The 19,219-nt window shown below is 46.0% G+C and overlaps 1 protein-coding gene across 1 annotated transcript in view; it reads left to right on the top strand.

The window, feature by feature from the left end:
* Positions 1 to 1,472: 1,472 nt before the first annotated feature.
* Positions 1,473 to 19,219, top strand: part of RORB (RAR related orphan receptor B) — a 143,779-nt gene continuing 126,032 nt past the window's right edge. Inside the window, exon 1 of the mRNA XM_080972888.1 lies at positions 1,473 to 1,558. Coding sequence (XP_080829014.1) covers positions 1,552 to 1,558 — 7 coding nt within the window. The 5' untranslated portion in view covers positions 1,473 to 1,551. The remainder of the gene's footprint in view (positions 1,559 to 19,219) is intronic.

Here is a 19,219-nt window from a genome sequence, read left to right as displayed (position 1 = left end):
CAAAAGAAACCTGGCATCTCCAATCACTCTGAATCCTTAGTAGGAGAGAACATTGTGACACTTTAAAGTAGGGTTGCAGAAACTATGGCCCTCAAGATGTTGTTGGACTCCAACTCCTATGAGCTCCAGCCAGCATGTGCAATGGCCAGGTATCCTGCAACATCTGGAGGCCACAGGTTCTCTGCTTTGAAGTCTCCCTGGCTTTCTCTGGCATAAGCAACAGCCTCCTGAATCAGAAGCATGGTGTGAGCGTCTTCGGATGTTCTCACAACTGTTTGAAAGAAACCATGTCGAATAAATTCTATGTGTTCGGCGGTTTGCCTCCTGTTGAAGACGGGACCCTGCTCGCAGGAGGCCAGAAACAAGCGACTCTCGACCATCTTCTGGGCCAGGAAGAGCAGAGAGAGGGGAGGTCCGAGCGGGAAGTTCCGAGGGAGTCCCCGACGGGACCAGCCGGGCTTTTCGAAGGGCTCTCCCGTCCTGGAGCGGGGCTGGCCCGACGGGGGTGGGGCGCTCGGGCTGCTCAGCCCCGCTATCTGCGCGCGTCTCCTTTGAGAAGCCCTTCGAGTTATTTGCGGGCGAGGGACTGGCAGAGGTGGGGGGGGGTTGCGGGGGGCGCATTTCCAGAGGGCGAAGTCCTTCCCGCGGCCTCCTCGGCTTGACGGGAGAGCGCAGCTTTTACCACACGGCGTCTTGTCACCCAGCGAGCGGCGCGCCAGCCCAGAGCCCAGTCCAGCTCCGCGTCTCCGTGCGCCGGCGCGCCTTCTCCTTGGCCCCGCCCCCCCCCCCCCGCGTCCGAGCCGGAGCTTCTCCCTCAGCCGGGCTCCCACCTCGGGCGCCTTCCGATTGGCCGAGGCGCTGACAGTGGGCGGGGCTGGAAGTCGCCGGCTCCCGCCCGCCCTCCGCTATAAGCCTCTTGCCAGCTTTCCCTCAGCACCTCTCGCCCTCCGTCTCCCGCGCTCGGCGCGTCCCTGTCAAAAGCGAAGCCGGGGACCAAGTCGCGCCGGGGAAAGAAAGCTGCTCCGACAGGCGCGGGTGTCATGTGAGAAACGCACAGGCTCTTCCCTCCCCACGGCCCTGGTCTTTCGGCGTCTTCTTTTTCGAGAAAGAAACTCCCGTCCCCCCTCGCGCCCTCCTTTCTCTCTCCTGCTCCGAAACTGACAAGGCGACCGCGACCCCTCCCTCGCCCGTCTCCTCCTCCTCCCGCCGCCGCCGCCGCGGCCGGCGCTCCTCCGTTCAAGGGATCACAAAAGAAATCTCGGGAGTCGCTCGGGGGCGCCTGGGACGCGGAGAGCGAGCGCGGAGGAGGGGCGGCCCGGACGCCCAAGCGCCACAACCCAGAAAGACCCCGGGCTGAGGGCGGAGGCGGCTTCTCCGGCCGCGGCCAGAATTGGCGCCTGCGAGCAAGCAAAGGGTGCGAGAGGAAGCCCGGGCGAGCGCAGCCTCGGAGGAGGAATGCTCTTCGCCGCCGAGCAGCCCGCGCTCTCGCCGAGAAGGGGATTTTAAAGCTGGGAGCTACATGACTGCGCGGAGCAGGGAAGCGCCAGCATCATGCGAGGTAAGGGCTGCTGCATCGGGATCCGCGGGGAGAGCGGGGCGTCGGGCGGCCCAAGGGGGGCTTGGCGGAACCCCCTGCTCCGGGCGCCGGGGGGGGCGGGGGGGGGCTTCGGGGCGTCGAGAAGGGATCAAAGATGGAAAGGAAATGGATGCTGACGTTGTCAGAAAGTTCTCGCGTTCGTGTCTCTCTTTTTCGGAAGCATGTCTTCTAGTATTATTATTAATTATTATTATTATTATTGAGAAAGGTGTCTCAGTGGGGCCTGAGCTCCTTCTCCGCCTTCTTCTCCTGATACTCCAGCAGAAGTTTCATGAGCGGCATCCTGCGTGACAACTTCTCCCGGAGCGTCTTCTAAGTTTGTGGGAGGCTTCCTTGGGTGCCAGTTGAGCACCACGCGCTTCCTGGGGAGAGAGGCTGACTTGGCGCTTCGGGGGCTCGCTCTTCGGGGAGGCGGGCACAGAGTTCGGAGCGAGTTTCGAAACAGAGCCCCCCAACTCGGTCTTCTCCCGATGGGCGCCCACATCCACTAAGCAGGTGGCCGGTGCTCAGGGATGGAGAAAGGGAGCACCGCTCTTCTTTTCAGAATAAAGGGGGGCGGGCACGTATTTGCGTGGAGAGTCGGGATATCTTGGTCGGCGCACTGAGTGCAACTTAGCCCAAGGGGTGCAGGTAAAGACCGGAGGCAGAGCATCCCAAACTTGAGACGCGCCCATTTTTAGGAGGGGCCGCGATCCCTCTGCATGCTTGGGGGCAGCAAGTCCCGGGGGTAGGAGTGGCAGCTGGAGGCTCCCCTTGGCACAGATGGCTCCTTTTCCTGGGCCCCCTTGGTGTCTGAGTAGTGGGGCACCTTCGTCCACCTATGCAGGTGGTCCCCACAGACAGGCATCTCTCTCGCGCTTAGCTTAGCCTGCTGGCATCCCATTCTTGTTGACTGTCTTTCTTTGGAACTCATCACTCGTGGCACCATCGGTCCTTGTTCAGTGGCACTCGCCGTCCTTTGGCATCACTGTTCGAGTCCAAGGCTGGCGGTAGGGGTGGGGAGGCGGGGTTTGAAGGGGGGTGAGCTGAAATGTTTGAAGGACGGGGGACTGAGCTGCCTGCGGCCGTGGATCCTGCCTCTTGGAAGGACTGCCGGGGTGTCCCTCGGCCAGGATAGTCCCCCGAGGTGCGGTTAGGTAATTCTAGGCTCCGGACTCCATAGCCTTACGTGCGGGAGGAGCGGCTCTCTCTTTAGATGGTAACATGGACTCCTTCAACTACTTCAAAATGTGACGAGCTCCCCTCCCCCCCCCCCGCTTATTCTGCTGAGTGGACTTTTCTGAAGTCTCTCTGAAGCCCCACCCCCACCCCGCATGTTGACTCGACTCGTTTTTCATTTTCGAGGGGTTCCTTGAACCACCACCTGCTTTTACCTCTCTCTCTCCTCCTCCAAAGAGACCCAAGCCATCATTCCCAACCTCCATTTCCCAAGCATATCCCACCACTCCACGAGTCCACTCTCAACTGTTATTGCGGCCACACGCGGATCCTAGTATTCCAAGTTATCAGCCTCGTATTCCCTAAGCCAGTGAAACTCGAGTTTGCTGCCGTGGGCCCTCTCCGGCCTGATCCTTATATTGATGTATTTATTCCAAGTGCTTTTATACCGCGCTTTCCGTCAGAAAAGATCGCAAAGCTGTTTAGAAAGGTCCCCAAAGCGTTGGATGGAGAGGGTGGGGGGCGCAGGGAGTGGAGTCCAAAAAACCCCCCGCCCAACGTTGATTATTATTATTATTATTATTATTTAAATGTGTATACCGCCCTTCACCCAATTCATGTCCTTCGTACATCACTCCTTCCGTGCAAAAGTGTTTTTCAAATGATAGACTTACAGTTCAATCCTAATCATGTCTGTTCCATTGAAGTCAATTGTGCTTACTCCTAGGTAAATGGGGTTAGGACTGCCACCTAAAACCAAAAAATAAGGGGGAGAGGAATGCATATTACTCTCCCATTCAGCGCGTTTTCCGCTGGACCAGAAGCCTTCGGCCGCGCCGGTGGCACTGCTCCATCTTTCTGTCTTGCGCGCCTAACGGAGCTTGCGGTCAGCTTTCTCGTTGGTCTTCTGACCAGCGCTCTTGGCCCTGTTCTCATGTTAAATAAGGCCGGCCCAACGGGCTTCCCGCCCCTTCACTCAGTAGTGGACTGGCCGGTGCCTTTGAAAAGGGTAAGGCCACTGCTGTCTAGCAGGTAGCTTAGAAGAGGCACCCTTGCTTCTTCGCTACCCAAGCACGCAAACTTTAGGATTGTGCATGGCTCTGTTTCGCTCGCTCTTACTGGGCTGCTCAGAAGTCTGATGTGACGGGCGCTTGCGCGTTTCCTCGCTCCCAATATCTAACCCACTCCCTACTTAACCCGGCTCCCTTTTAAGGAGACTTCGGTAAAGCTGGGAAAGGGGCGGGAGAGTCTCACAAACTCAACTCACGCTGGTTGCTGGATATGTATTTGCTGAGTGAACTTTTCTGTCTCTGCTGTCTCTCTCCCGCAAACGAGTAGGAGGCGGGGAAGGCAAAAGCGGAGATAAAAACTGACAGCGCCCTCCAATGCAGAAGGGAGGGGGCGTATGTTAACCTGGCATGATGGGGAAGCAAAAAAAACCTCTCTGTGTGCGCGCCCTCCGTAACAGTCTCACTCCTCTCTAGATCCCTGGAGACAGGCCGTGCACAAAGGAAAATAATTTGGGGTTGGGTTTTTGAGGGTGGTTGGGTGGGGGTGTCGAGGGGTTCGATTTTAACTTGCTGATCTAAGGAGAGGAGAGACTCAGGGCTCATCCAGACTTCCTTTTGTGCAGTGTTTCTAGGCAAAGGTACGAGTTCGGTGTCGGAGCGAAATTCCCGATTCCTACTAAATAATACTAATACCAATACCAATGCTAATACTAATACTAATAATACCAGAAGCGGGGGGGGGGGGTGAGATCCCTGGGTGTTGATGTGAAGGGGCAGTTTCCTTCATACCTGTAAGGATTGTGGCTGTGGGGAAGAGGTGCTGTGCGTTGCAGGACGACTTTGAGGCTAGGGACAAAAAGGCGGATGATGATTCCCCGCGAGCGGAGGTCAGTCAGGGGTGCTTTGGAGCTGAAAGCAGGCCGGCCCGTAGAGGGGCGCGCGCAGTCGGAACGACCCTGCTGGAGCGGCGGCCTGTGCTCTGTGGAGGGCCGGAGAAGGCCTGACAGCAGGCAGTGCCGTGGGCGCTTCCTTGCCATTGCTGGGCCTCGGAGAGTGGAGGAAGAAGGAGCAGCACTTTGGGCGGGGGGGGGGGGAGTGGAGAGTAAAGAAAAGCTGGGAAGAAGCCGGGAGGGAACGAATATGGGGGGCGTTTCATATCCACTCCATTGACGCAAATGTATATCTTTTTGTATGGAGAGGATCCTGGGGTGAGACTGGCCTGTTGGCTTTCTGACCTCGCAGCTCAGTAGCTAGGGAAATACACTCTACACGCGCTCAAAGCCATTCTCAGCTTCGATTCTCACTTTAGATGAACTGGGTTTCAGAGGCTCGGCTGCGGAAATCTGGGGTTATTTCCTTCCGGCCTTCTCTTGAGTCCTGTTTTTCTGATGGAATGGGACGGAATTGGAGGAGGCAGCTACAGTGGCTAGAATGGACCACGAGGGTGGGAAGTTCGAAGTAGCATCGATGACACTCCACACATGCCGAAAAAAAGCCCAGACGGATGACCCGACTTATGTAGGAAATGGGGCTACTGTAGCATTGTAGAGTTGCTATATTTTGAAGAGCAAAATGGCGGCCATTCAAAGCAAATAAATGCAATTTGTCTCAAATTTTACCCCTGAGAAAGAGGACGTGTCCTGGAAAAAGAGGACACATGACAACCCCATTAGAGACTAACAGTCTTTTATGCCGTGCATGTTTCCTCGGAAGTAATCCTTGCTGTGTTCAATGGGGCTTACTCTCAGGTAGGTGTGCGCAGCGAGTGCTAAGCACACTTACTAGGGAGTAAGCCGCTTTGAGATGAGTGGCATTTCTTTCGGGGGTGGGGGAGGGCATGCTCCGGCTTGAGTTGTGTGGTCGGTCTGAGTTCCATGGGACTCCAAGCAGACATCGCTGAATCGACATTTTTTGTGTTGGGATATTTGGAGGACAAGATCCTGTCGGGTCATATGCATGAAGAGGTGGCAAGCATGAGCAGTGGAAAACCAAGCGAACCACCAGATGTGCGGAAATGCGCTGCCAAAATAGAAGGCGCCGCTCTTGGTTTTGGGGAAAGCGCCTTCTGGACTCGGATAAGGCACTTCTCTGATTCGGAAGCCTCGCGTAGTTCTGCGGCCTCCCATTTCCCTTGGCCAGGGAAGGCTCTCCTTCACCCGCGTAATGTAAACCTTCGAAGAGCATTGTTGGCGAGCGATGACCTGGCTATGCGACTTGAATGGTCCTGCAGGTCGACCAACCTCGGGCATTTCTACCTGGGGAAGCAAACCCTATAGCGACCAACTGTGCTTACTTTCGAGTAAGCAAGCAATAGGATCGGGACCATGCACGTCCAGTAACTGGGTTGCTGAGAACAAAAAGGGGCAGGCAAGGATCTAGAAGGTGTAGCTGACTTGAGGGTCGATAAAGGGCCTGTGTCAGTCCGACCAGCCACTGTCTGGTCTGAAACCCAACCGTTTTGCTTTTACCTAAGCTATGAATCCGGCAGCATCTGCTGTCTTTTCTCCGTCTGTCTGTCTCTTTTGTATGTTTCTGTGTTGGAGCCGGGGCTTGTCATGTGCTCCACTGACCCACTTCTTTCGGCTGAGAAAACAAGTCCAGAGACCAGGGCAGGATCCCCTCCGCCCAGTCTCTAGCGCCTGACAGGCAGAGATTACTCAGCGAAAGCTATCCAGATTTTCCAAGCGCTTTTCTTTCATAAATATTTTTATAGGTTCTATATATCACAGAACACCACACACACACACATCTTGCCGACGTCTTCCTTAACACCATGCGTGAACGGCAGTTCCATTTGGACTGTAGGTTCCTTGCACGTAGAATCGGCCTGAAAATAAATTTGCAGGACTGACACATGGTTTTCCAATTACTCCACAGACAGATGCAAACGAAGCTTCGGTGGGAAAATATAGAAAGGCTGGGTTATAGTCCCTTCCCACCGAAAAATTGCGGGGTTCGTTTGTGTATGTCTGCTTTCCTCTCCATCCGCAATGTGCTGCTTTTACAATATCTGCTGTTCCCCACACACCAGTGTGGTTCTGTTCACCCTTACGCAGAATGAAGTCCCATTAAACTCAGTGCGACCTATTTCCAAGGACGCTTGGGGTGCAAGTTTGCTCTCATCTAGTTTTAAAAACGGCCTTTGCACCATGTCGTCAAATCTGCCTGAATAAAACGCGAAAGAAGAGGTTCCCCCCGTGGTTTCCCGAAGGATGCGAAATTCACATCCGCTCCAAAACTCCGACGGACCTTTCTGGATTCGTGGACTTTACCCCTTCCTAAGTAAAATGGGTTTGGCAGCCCTAACCTTTACCGGGAGGAGCTAAGGCCCAAGAAGTCAGCGGCATTTACTTCCAAGTAAGTGCCTTCCCACCGCGCTCCGCGGCTGCACGAGGGCACATCGAACTGCTGGCTTTGAAATCAATGCCACGGATGAGGCCCCGAAGGGGAGCGCCCTGGCTGCTTCGGTTCTGCCGGCCCCAGCAATCTCTCTGCCTCTGCATCTTCCCGCTCGTGTCCCGCACGCCCAAGGCACCTCCTTGCCCCCTTCGCCTTCTCCTGCAGGTGACGGGGCCCCGCCAGCAAGACCACTTTCTCCTGGCAAGGCCCGCCCCCGCGTCCCCACAAGCCGAAAGTTCGGCCGAGGGCGGGGAGGGCAGCAAGAGAGCCAATCAGAAGGGCCTTCTCGGGACCAGGACATGGCAGGAATCCCTCCCGCTCGCCGTTTTAAACGTTTTGTTGCGGCGGGGGTGAAATCGGGGCCGACTCGAGGGCCTCGACGTCGGGAAACAGTCCGGGGAAACTCTCCCTCCCCCTCGCCCCTTTTCCTGGCGTGCCGCGTCCCCTCCCCGCCATCCGCCACCAGCTTTGCAAGCTCGGGGGGGGGGGGGCTGACGGCGGGATCTTGAAGGCTGCAGCCCCCGCGGCAAAGAGCCCATCCAAATCGTATTTGCGCGGATGCAGAACCTGCGGACCTCTGGGCCTTCTTCCCAGGCGGTGGCTGCATTTCAGGCGGGCATCCGAGGCGGGGAGCTGGCCTTTGGATCCCGCCCCAAGGAGCTGCGCCTCGCGCTCGCTCCCGGCCCCTTCCGCCACAAAGCAAGGACCGAATGGCGTCCATCAGCCTGGAAAGAGTCAACTCCGAGCCACGCTACAGCTCCTGTGTCGGTTGCCGGCATAGGCTCCTCTTGCAGGAGGGGTGCAAGCTTGACTTGGGGCGCATAGGTTGGGTATAGCGATACGTGAAACATCAAGGCGTCTTGTAGCACCTTAAAACCCAACAAATATCTCATGGCCCACGCGCATTCCTGGATTAGAGAGTTCATTTCATCAGATGTATCCGATTCCGACCAAGTGGAGTCCAGTCTTAAAAAGCGTTGCTAAGTTAAACCTAGTAGGCTTTAAGGTGCAACAAGACTCCCCTCTTCTCTCCCCCGCGCTGACCCTCTACCAGCTCTGCCGTCATCCACCGCTGTAGGCGGAGGCTTCGTCCCATGTTAGGCGTCCACAATGGTGGATGCAACTTTGTCTGGATCTGACCACAAATCCTAAATAAATCTGGGTATACTGAGCAATTTGCTTGCATTTATGAGTAACGGGCCTTTGTTACCACGGAAGAGCAATGAAATGAAACGTTGGCACGAAGCGCAGACAGAATAAATCGACCGAGTAAGTCAACATGACAGACTTCTAATAGTGTAAAGCTGCGCTCCAAGCCCGCATCGCGTAGCCCGATCCTATGCACGCTTACTCGGAAGCAAGTCCCACCGTCCTCTGTACGGCTTAAGCCCAAGTCAGTATGGTTAGGCTTACATCCTCAGGCCCACTGCACTTGGTGGAGCTTCATGGCGAGGAATGATGGTTCGCACCGGTGCTCAGATTGAAGTCGGACTCAAAACGCCTCTCCCTTTGACATCTCCTTCTGCTGAGACAATGGTGCCAAATGAACCCCGATATGTCTTTTGTTTTATTTAAAACAACAACAACAACAGCGAGTATCCCAAACGCCGCCGGGTTCATCTAGGATCCTCCAGCCCACAATCCTAGAGAAGGTCTAGTACAATACTGTAGTGGCGATTCGTTCGATTTAGGACCGGAGTTGTTTGTTAATGGAATATTAATCACACCGCATTTTCAGTTCTGTCCCTGAAGGGGAAGAGGACACGGGAATCAATAGATTTATTGGCATTCAGCAAAATCAAAGCACGTTAACCTTGCGAGGCTGAACACGCGGTTATAGCAGAGGAGGCGATAAAGGTCTTATTTAGCGGCGATATATATACATCTCACCATTTCCACTTTCGAAAGATCCCGCATTTTTTCGCTCCTCTCCTCCTCTCCATCTCCGCCCCTCCTGGTTGGCTGAACTTCAAACTTCAAGTCAAAGTAGGCGAAAGGGCGGCAGAAATGAATTGTTGATCTGCCAAAGTAACGTCTGAAGGGTGGGTAGATGAGGAGGGGGTCGGTCTGATTTTAAAATCCTGAGGGGTGTTGTATCCCTGCCCTGACCAGAATTCGATGAGTTGCAGTGTTTTTTCAGATCCCAGAGTGAGGCTCTCTGTATTAAGGCGATTCTCTCGTGTCTTGTGCAACAAAATTTCACAGGAGCCTGGGAAGAGCCAAGTTAACGTTTTCCTGTAATTCAAGAATTCTCTGCTATTGCCACTGTATAACGGAACCACAGAAGTCTATCTAGCATCTGGTTTGATGCAGGCTTCTTTGTGCGTTTCACACATTGGTCTTGCCCTCTTCAACTAATCGCTGTAGTTTGCGATTAAAAGATCTCTGACTCGCAGAATTGTTCGTGGTTGTGGGGACGGAGGAGCTGACAGAAAAAAATAACTAAAGAATTCATATGCAATTGTTAAAATGCCCATTTGAGCTGGAAATTTAAAATGCATTCTTCCTGATTCTTCCAAAAAGAAAAGAAATGGAACATCCCTTCAACATCTTTTTCACATTAAAATACATACTTATAGAATCAGTGGGTAGTCCAGATTTAAAAGAACAAACACATCTAAATTGTGGCTTTCCCATGCAAAAAACCCATGGATTTTGATGCTCTGTGGGATACTTAAAATGTCGAGAGTTTTGATACTTCTTAGTGTTGCTGGGTCTGTAACCAAAATGGTAGAGAAGTGACAAGGTTAACTGAAGCTGATGATATCCTAAGCATGCCTGATAAGTATCCACAACTGATAAGTATCCACAACCCATCATTTATTGTAAAGATGTGTTAAGCCAATACATCGCAAATTGTTTTCAAATCTGTACTTTTAAAACTTTACAGTGGCAACAATGCATTCAATCTCAGCTTCACAAATCTGGCATTCAAGTGTGTGCGTGTGTATTCTTTTTAGCCTCAGAATAGGCCCCTAGGAAGTAGAATGGTTCCCCCAACAATTTGGAGGTTTTGGGGATTATCAAAAAATGCATAAAACTCGATCTTCATGACTCAAAATATATAATTTGTCTGACAGTGAGATGTAGGTAATTTCGCAAGATTATTAACATGAATAAATTTCTCCTTTAATTATCAATAATTGTGTGTTACTGAACCATGATGATTAATTCTGAATGCCATCCTAAGGAATGATTTTTTTTTATTCTTAATTGATTTGGTGCAATATCTGTGAAACAGTCAACAGCTATCCATAATACATTAGCCAGAATTGATACTTTTATTTGAGTTGGTCACCACTGGGGTTCAGTTTTTATTGATGTGAGCAATGAAAAAGATTCAGGGAACCATTGACCATTAAATATACTATTTATATGTGGCATAAATAGATACGACCATGCTTATTAAAGGAACTGTGAGTAGAAAGGCCTTCAGTGACCATAAAACACAAGCCAACTTTGCAGCAATACTTAACAAATCTAGGGGACATACAGTGCTGTCTGATACTGCTTAGTACCTTGGATACATTGGTTTCATTTTGCATGGACTGATACCTTTCCAGTCATGTTACATAAATCTAGCCTGAAATTGAAAATGCCGTGATCTTTTTGAAACTCTTTCCATAGATTAGTATTTTTTCTGATAATGATGCTTTTCTCACTGTTTTTTTTAATTAAATAACATATTGAAAGGTTTTACTTTAGTAAAGTGCTTACAAATAAATATAAGAACAATTTAAAAAATATATTTAGCCACATTTGAAGCACTTTTAGTAATAACAATTCTGCCTTGGCCATATGTTCAACCCCTTTTAGATTTTTAAACATTATATTCTGTTAGACACAGCCCTTTCGAGGGTGATCAATCTAGAATATTATAAGAAACAAATCAATTGATATGAAATTATCAGGGGGGAAATTCAGCAATGAAACCAAAATAATTCTAGTAACAAGCATATGGTCCAAACATACAGAACTTACTTTTGAATTGTCCATGTTAATCTAAACAGTATTGGGATTTTTTTTCCATTTAAAATTAGATATTAGTATTGAAACATATTCCTATTTTCAAAGAAAGGCCAAGAAACTTTAGGAAATGAATTAATTTATAGTTAATTTACAGAAATATCTCACATTATAAAGCTCATACCCATATTTTAATCCAAATGTATTTGGAATCAAATGAAATATTCTGTGACTTCCTAGGTAAAGCAAGGGTACAATTAATGCTATGAATATATTGTACCAGTAACAGCCACTTGCAATATTTTTGTAATGGCTGTGTAGGGCAAGAAAGCAATATCAGAAGGGAAAACCCCCAATAAGCCATCAAGCTGCGTTTTTGCTTTACGCAATAGAGTCAGAGGAAAATGCCTTGGCGTCTATGAAACGGAAGGATGTCTGCTTTTGTAACTGAAGACAAAGGAAGCACACAGGAATTAATATTGATTGAAGTAATCATCAGATGAATGGAAATTAGATTTACCAGTGTACCAATACAATATACGTGAGTCAGCCCTTTCATAGTCCATGTTGAGTCTTCAGTGCATGACCCTGCCCATTCATACCTTTGCAAGACAACCCACGGGTATTTTAATGACAATCATACTAATTACTAGAAGTGTAAGTAACTATCAGTAATTACACAGAACTCATAGTGAGCTAGATAGAGAGTGCAAAGAAATTCATAAAACATTAAATAAGAGCATCCTGAAGAATACAGAGACCTCAATGACTCATGGAGTCAAATACTGTTTGGATATTAATAACTCATTGTTGAGTAAGAATACCATTTAAACCATTCTTCTATGGTTTCTATGAAAACTGATTGTACAAGATCCTAGTAAGGTTACAGTGAACAGGGACAGTTTATTTTATATGTCTTTTTGAATGACTAAAATGTGTTGTTTGCCTTTTGCAGTTCAAATATAATGCAGTCTACCTTAGTTGGAATGTAAGTTTCATTTTAGAATTAAACTAAAATTAAGTAATGCCCTGCAGTAATAACATTCACGCCTGTACACCCAATACAGTAAGGGCTATAAATTGCCATCAGTGCTATGTCTGAAAATGCCCTTTGATTCAAAGGGTTTCTTAGTGTTTACTTGGTTACCAAATTTATTACCAATATCCAATGTTGGTTCCTTCAAATTCATATACCGCGCTTCTCTCATTTTTCATCAAAATTACCTTTTTAAGGTCTAAACTACAATTACACACCTTGTGCATGATCAAGCCAAGTCAGTCAGTGGGTCCCTACTGATTTCAAAGGAACATCTAAGCAAATGCTTAATTTCCCACTGAAAGGAAAGGAAAATCCACATGCTTAATGTTTGTTTGGATCATGTCCATTGTGTCGCACCTTTCCAAAACACATAGTGCTGAGAATTTACTTCGAGAAGTGTTTGCAATTTATCTCAACATGCAAAGTACACTGAGTGTACTTTTTATGGTGTTATTATCAAACTATTCTGATGGACTGTAATTGTTTCAAGAACTAGCATGAGGCTGTATAATAAAATACCTAAGGGTTGTTTTTTTTAAGACAATTCCAGATTATCTCTGGATTAAAAGCTCCGTAAACAAAGTATTCTTTCAAGAAAAAAAAAGGTCAAGCATTGGTGGTGGATACTCATGAGATGAACTCATTATTTGAGAGATTATTTCATAGTCTACAGGGAAATTTTGCTATCCTGAGGCTATTCACATGAACAAGAAAAATCAGATTAGAATCTGTGTACTGTATGCCCATGTGAAATCTGGTGGCTTGAAGTTTTATGAAACGCAAAAGATTAAACATTGCCTGAGATAATCAAAGCTATAAAATCATTTAGCATTTTAGAAAGGGTGCAATCCTGGTCCCACTGAAGTCAGTAGTAAAACTCCAGTTGATTTTAATGGATTGCTGCCAAGCTTTGTTGCCACAGAACTGTACAGTCTCCAAACTCCTGTTGAAGGTATGAGTATGAAACAGGAGTAAATTTTAAAACACCCCGTTGAATAGATGTTGTCAAGGTAGGATTCAGAGGAACTTCTTCCTCTGGATGAAGAAGGTGCTCCTTCTAATGAAAGAAGGTTTACTCTGCTGCAGGAAGTTCCTCTGGATTTAGCCAATACTAAGGAAGCGGGGAGACAGAAGTGCCTGGCATGCTCTGGTCCATGGGGTCACGAAGAGTCGGACACGACTAAACGACTAAACAACAACAACAACAAGGAAGCGGGGAAATCTCAAATTTACAAAGTACTCAGAAGTAAGCTCAGTGGGACTTTGAGTTCAGTTGAGTTTATTCTCCAGTTAGCATGGTTCAGACTGTAGCCTTGCTGCCTTGATTCTACATACCCAGCTGACTAATAACACAACCCTACGTTTATTCAGAAATAAGTTCCATAGTGTCTAATGTGTCTTGCTGGCAAGTGTCCTTAGGACTGCAGCCTTAATAAGTAACACACTTGGCTACCCAAAACTCAATAAACCCCTAGTTCCCAGAGTGTTGGATAATTCTCAGTTCATCTTGCAGGAATAACTAAAGTGGCTTTATATTGTCTTATTAGACATTTTGTTAATGTTGTTTGGTAAAAGGGTTTAGAGAAGACTGGGAAACTTGATCAAAAGGAAATTGACAAATATATAGTGGGACCATTATAACATGTAGCACTTCAGCCGGGTTATGCAATTCCTTAATCTGAAGTTTGAATGTAAAATACATACAGTACAAGGCTTTAAAATTCATTTTTTTTCCTATCCTGCTCATTCATACATGCAGTCAAATAGCACAATAGAGGCTGTCCAAAAAGACAATACTAGTACTGTATGTAGAGAAAACCCCATAGCTGTGTTCATTTCTTCCTGTTCTATTTTATGGCTGTTTGCATGATTTTATATTAAAGAAAGGACTTTGGCTGGATCTTTTATAATCTAAAAAGTATTAGTCTTTAATTCTATGCACAATTTTCCTTGGGTGTATAGGCTTCATGTCATTCTACCTATGCAATGTCACTGAGAAAAGTAAAAGAAAATATGTGTTCAGCTGATCAATGCACAATCATTGTTTTATAATTCCTTTATTAATTCCCATTTTGTAATTAACAAGTTGCATGACCATATTATGACATACTGTGCTATATTCCAGAAGGTGTTGGGATTTAATATTTTGTTGCATCTGCACAGTAATTGCCTGCACAGAGATTTGTGACTGATCATAGACTTCTGTGGGTGATATCCAAAGCTGTTGCTCCGCTTGCACAACAAACTTCTGCATGCACAATGGAACTACCTCCTTCCCCTGCAACCTCTGCAGTCCCCTCAAAATATGCTCCAGAGTCCCAAAGGACCCTCCAGAGCAAATTATGGGGAGGCACAAGAACAAGGGGAGGTCGAGTTGCGTGAACAGAAGTCTGTGTGCACAGCATTGGATACTCCCATGTTTGTGTTGATGCAAGAAAACAGGGAAAGAGTTGTGATAAGAATTGAGTTGTTTCAGTTAGAAGGCTTCTAGGTGGCCTGCAGACAGTAATAGATTCTGTTTCAAACAAATCTATAAGAAAAGATGGTGCTTGTATAATGGGGTAAACTATTTTACCAATAATATTCACTGCTGAACTGTTGTTGTAACAACTTTATTGTTCAAATGATGTGTTACTTTGCATGATCATTTGCTAGCTGCCCTGGAAGGGGAGAATATAATAATCTTGAATGAATGAGTGAAGTAATCCAGTACACACTAAAGAGTAATACAATTTTGCAAAAGTATTGAAGGATCATATTGGTAGGCTAAGTAGGTTCTTGGAACGGCATAATTCAAAGAATGCCATCTGTGCTGGAAGAAACACATGAATTTATACTGCTCTGCTGTTTCTGGGGTGACTAGTTCCCTGTGTAAACTAAGAGTGCATTTCAAATGATTTGTGATATCATGGGGAGTATTCTTCAATGCATTCCAAGGGCTACTTTCTGTACTGCGTTTCTTTTGTAATTTTTTATACCCGAGTTGTTTTTTTAAAGAGGCCATTCAAAAACGTAGGTGTGAATGTGACAAACAGGAATCTGGGAATGCACATACTTATGGGTGCACTTGGGGTGAGAGTGACTGCGCTCCCTTGTCAAGTGTACCTTTCATGATTGTGTAATGCTTTCTTCACTTTGTGAAGTTCTTGGACATATTCTTATCATGTACTACTCTCTGCAGGTAAGCAAAACCCACTGATCTGGTTCTGGGATGGGCAAAGAACCTGTATTAAAAATTACAGACACCAGAAAATTGTGCCTAGACCACTTCAGCAGAGTTATGTGGCTTGAGATGGATTTTTACTGTGAAATGCTTACTGTTTACAAAAAGCTAAATGACAAAAATAGCAGCCATATATTTGGTGCTGAATATATGCACATATCCTGCCCCCAAATACACCACCACATATTCAAAAGCAAAATAATAATATTAATACATTTTATTTATACCCCACCCCTCCCCTGCCAGAGCCGGGCTCAGGGTGGCTAACACCAGTAAAATTACAGTAAAAACATAATTGGGGGGGAAACCCCAATTCAAAATACAGGTTAACATGCAATTTAAAATGCAGCATTTGTGCATTTTATGTGACTAGATTTTAATTGATTGATTTTTATTCTCATTTATTTATTACATTTACACTTCATATTTCTTCCATGATGCAACTGAAAGCAGCATACAAAGAATTTTCAGGCAGTCTCCCATCCAATCACAGTTCAGATCCTGACCTGTTTTGCTCCATCAAGGTGGTTGCTCCTGCCTTCAGAGTCCCCTTCAGAGAAGAGCTTTGCTTAAAGGCACAGGCTACAGCTAACTGAAAAGCACAGGGAATCAGAATGTTTTATTACAAATGGTCTTTCCAGACAGGCCAATCTGAGTTGAAGTGCAAATAAGTAAAGGCAAATTTAGTGCCAATTGTGATTTCAGAGGACTTAGGATTGGCTTAACTAGTATAAATATGTTAGATATTAAATGGAAGCAAGTTTGGCACCTGTGACTGATGAAGAAAATGATATAGTCTACAGATATCAGTTTGATCCTAGTAGGGGTTTTTCCTCCCACCAGTTCTATGTATCTGCACCTGAATAATCCAAAAGAACTACATTTTTAAGATTTACCTTTTGTATTGACATTCCCAACTTATCTTTCAAAATTGCTTCCTCATTGACAAATATCTAATTTTAAACAATGCACTGTGCTAAGTCTGAAGCAGAAATATAATGGAGTGGCAATATTAAATTCTAAATGAAATCATCTGCTCCTTGCTTAAACCAATTTTATGAATTGCACCTTAAAGTTTACATTTTCAAGAAACAAAATACTGTTACTTCTGGATAGAAGCTCCCCACTTCAAAAGCCAGTCCTTGTCATCCCTTAAATAATTCTTAGTGTGCAATACTACACATGTTTACTCTGAAGCAAGCCCCACTAAGTTCAAAGGGGCTTAGTCCTAGATAAGTGTGCACAGGATTGCAGCCTTAATAAACATTCCAGATAGATGCATAATAAATTCAGCAAACTACAAAATATTTATTTGTACATAGAACTATTACAGATCTAAAATGATACACTGCTCTCATCCAGGGAATCCTGTGCATGGTGGAAGTCTGTGTGTAATTGCTTCAGTGCTTGTGACTCCTTAAATCTGTTGCATAGAAATCAGAATGGGGAGAAACATATGGTTCCATGTGCATTATTGCCAACCATAGCTCTGAAACAGTTGTCGTCTTGCTTGACTGCCTCAGCCTTTTGTGTGCTTGCTACAGCTGGCATGCCCAGGAGAAACTGTGTGGATCACTCGACTGGATTAGGATGTCTATCTGATTTTTAAATTATTCACAATCAGTGGCATGCTTGCTTACTCAGAAATAAAGACCCATTGAATTTAAACAGCCTAATCCAGGATTACAGCTTTATTGATTTTGATGGTCCATAGGATTACAACTTTATTGATTTTGATGGGGGCATCCTGCCTAAAATCAAGCTGTGATTTTACTGATCTGCATTTCCGTTATGCAAATATACATGTTTTCTAATAACGTCTGAAGGGCAAAAGGATGGGGTCAGATCATGCTGTGAAAATAATCTAATGATAGACTATGATGGGCTTCCTCTCTGCCATTGCTTCTTAGTGGCATATTATTTATATCTATAGCTGTCTTCCTAATTTATTCAGTAATTGCCATTGGCAAAGAAAAGGGAAGCACTACAATTTGCAGGTAGCTGTCTTCATTTCTGCATGTAGCTTTGCATCCAATACAGGAAATAGGCATTCATCTCCCCCCACCCCACCCACTGCTCTCCCTTTCCTTTTCTCATCTCCTTCCATCCTTGTTTACCTATTGTTGTGTTTACAGGGCAAATGGTACAATTATGCTGTTCACTTCAACATTTGTATAAATGTCAGGCCTTATCTGCAATATTGGAGCATGCAAAGCATGCAAACGGCATGAAAAATGTTTCTCATTTCAATTGCTAAAATTAAGAATGATCAATATCAAATCATGCAAATCACATGTTTGGTTCAGTTAAAGGGTTAATGGGTTTTGTCTCAGTGACAGAAGCAGAATCTGTAAAACAGAAATTCACCAGTCCAGCAGGAGAGTGGCTGTTTTTGAATCTCCAATTTTTACTCGATAAACAAAGCAATTGTTTCTGTTCAGTTACAACTTTGAAAATGTTCACTTATTAAGGAAGCCTTTATTTAATTTGCCTTCATTGTGGTCAAAACTGGTTGCGTAGTATATTTACACCATCCTATTTACAAAATGATCCCAACCAAACAGGCTGGGTTTGGGATGATCGTTGTGGCTTATTGAGTAAATATTGCCTCTCTCTGAACTGGCTTAGTTTAGCCTCACATAGCCAGATCCAATTTGGTTCATAGTGCTGAGATATCACCCTGGTTACTCTGTAATTAGTGATTAATTGGGCTCAACTATGTGATAAATTCTGAAAGAAGGGACAGTAATTTGATGGGAGACAGAGTGCAAGGTAGCAGCATATAGGGAGAAAATGATAGTGAACAATATCAAAGTTAATATAATATTCTATGACATCAGAATTTGGGGGGGGGGGGGTTTCTAAGAAAAACTACTTTTGCCTCATAAATTGAAATGGAAATATGTTCAGTCCATTCATAGTATTTAGAAACATTCTTTGCATGTTTATTCAGAAGTAAGTTCCAATGAGTTACTTGCCAATAAATGTCCATACAGAATTGCAGCCATTAGACCTTGAACCAGAGCTCAGTGAGTTCATGTGTGTACGGATTTCCCTATTCATTTTTCAAAAGTCTCATTCATGTCTTTGTGTGCCTCTCATTGAGTGTCTGGAGCCGCATCTTCCTTCAAAGTGAATCAGGAAATATTGGTGAGCTTTGGGTGGATAAGGATGCCATCCACAACTACCAGGTAGCGCTGGCAGGGCCAGTCCAGCCATCTGGCAGAGTGAAGCAGACGTCTTGGGTGGTGGAATCCCACAGGGTGGCACACTAGTGATCTCCCCACCCACCCCTGCCACTGCCACCAGGGTCAGGTGGTGGCATCCAGCCGAGGCTCGCTGGAAGCCTCCACAGCCATCTCAGCTGCATGACCCTGGTGAGTGAGGCTTCGTGGGGAGGAGTAGCAGGGGCAATACCTTCCTGTTTGCCTGTTTGGCGAAAATAGATGGGCTGCCCCTGATCACTGGATTAATTAGACACAAATGTGGGTGAGTGTATTAAATGCTTCCTACTGTATTTAAAATCATGAATGAAGAGCAGATGTTTTTGATAATACTTGAGCTGAACAACATTCACATTTTGGTAACACTGCAGTTTGTTTCCAAAGTCACCAATTCTGAAAATGGCCTATAGATATGTTTTCTAAAGAAATGTGTACCCCAGTTTTACTTATAAAATAAATTTAAAGTGGCTTATAAAAATGTTCATGTAATGCATAAAATAGTCTTGGACTTATGATAACTGCTGCTTAATCACCAATATATCTTATTGGGAGAAGAGAATCAAGAGGTGGCAGCTTTGGGCGCCCTTGGATGGAACTTGTTAT

This window comes from Podarcis pityusensis, assembly GCF_964106645.2.
Source record: "Podarcis pityusensis genome assembly, chromosome: 11".
In the NCBI taxonomy this organism is placed as follows: Eukaryota; Metazoa; Chordata; class Lepidosauria; order Squamata; family Lacertidae; genus Podarcis; species Podarcis pityusensis.
The sequence above is the reverse complement of the archived record's forward strand: the minus strand, read 5'-3'. Positions and strand labels throughout refer to the sequence as shown.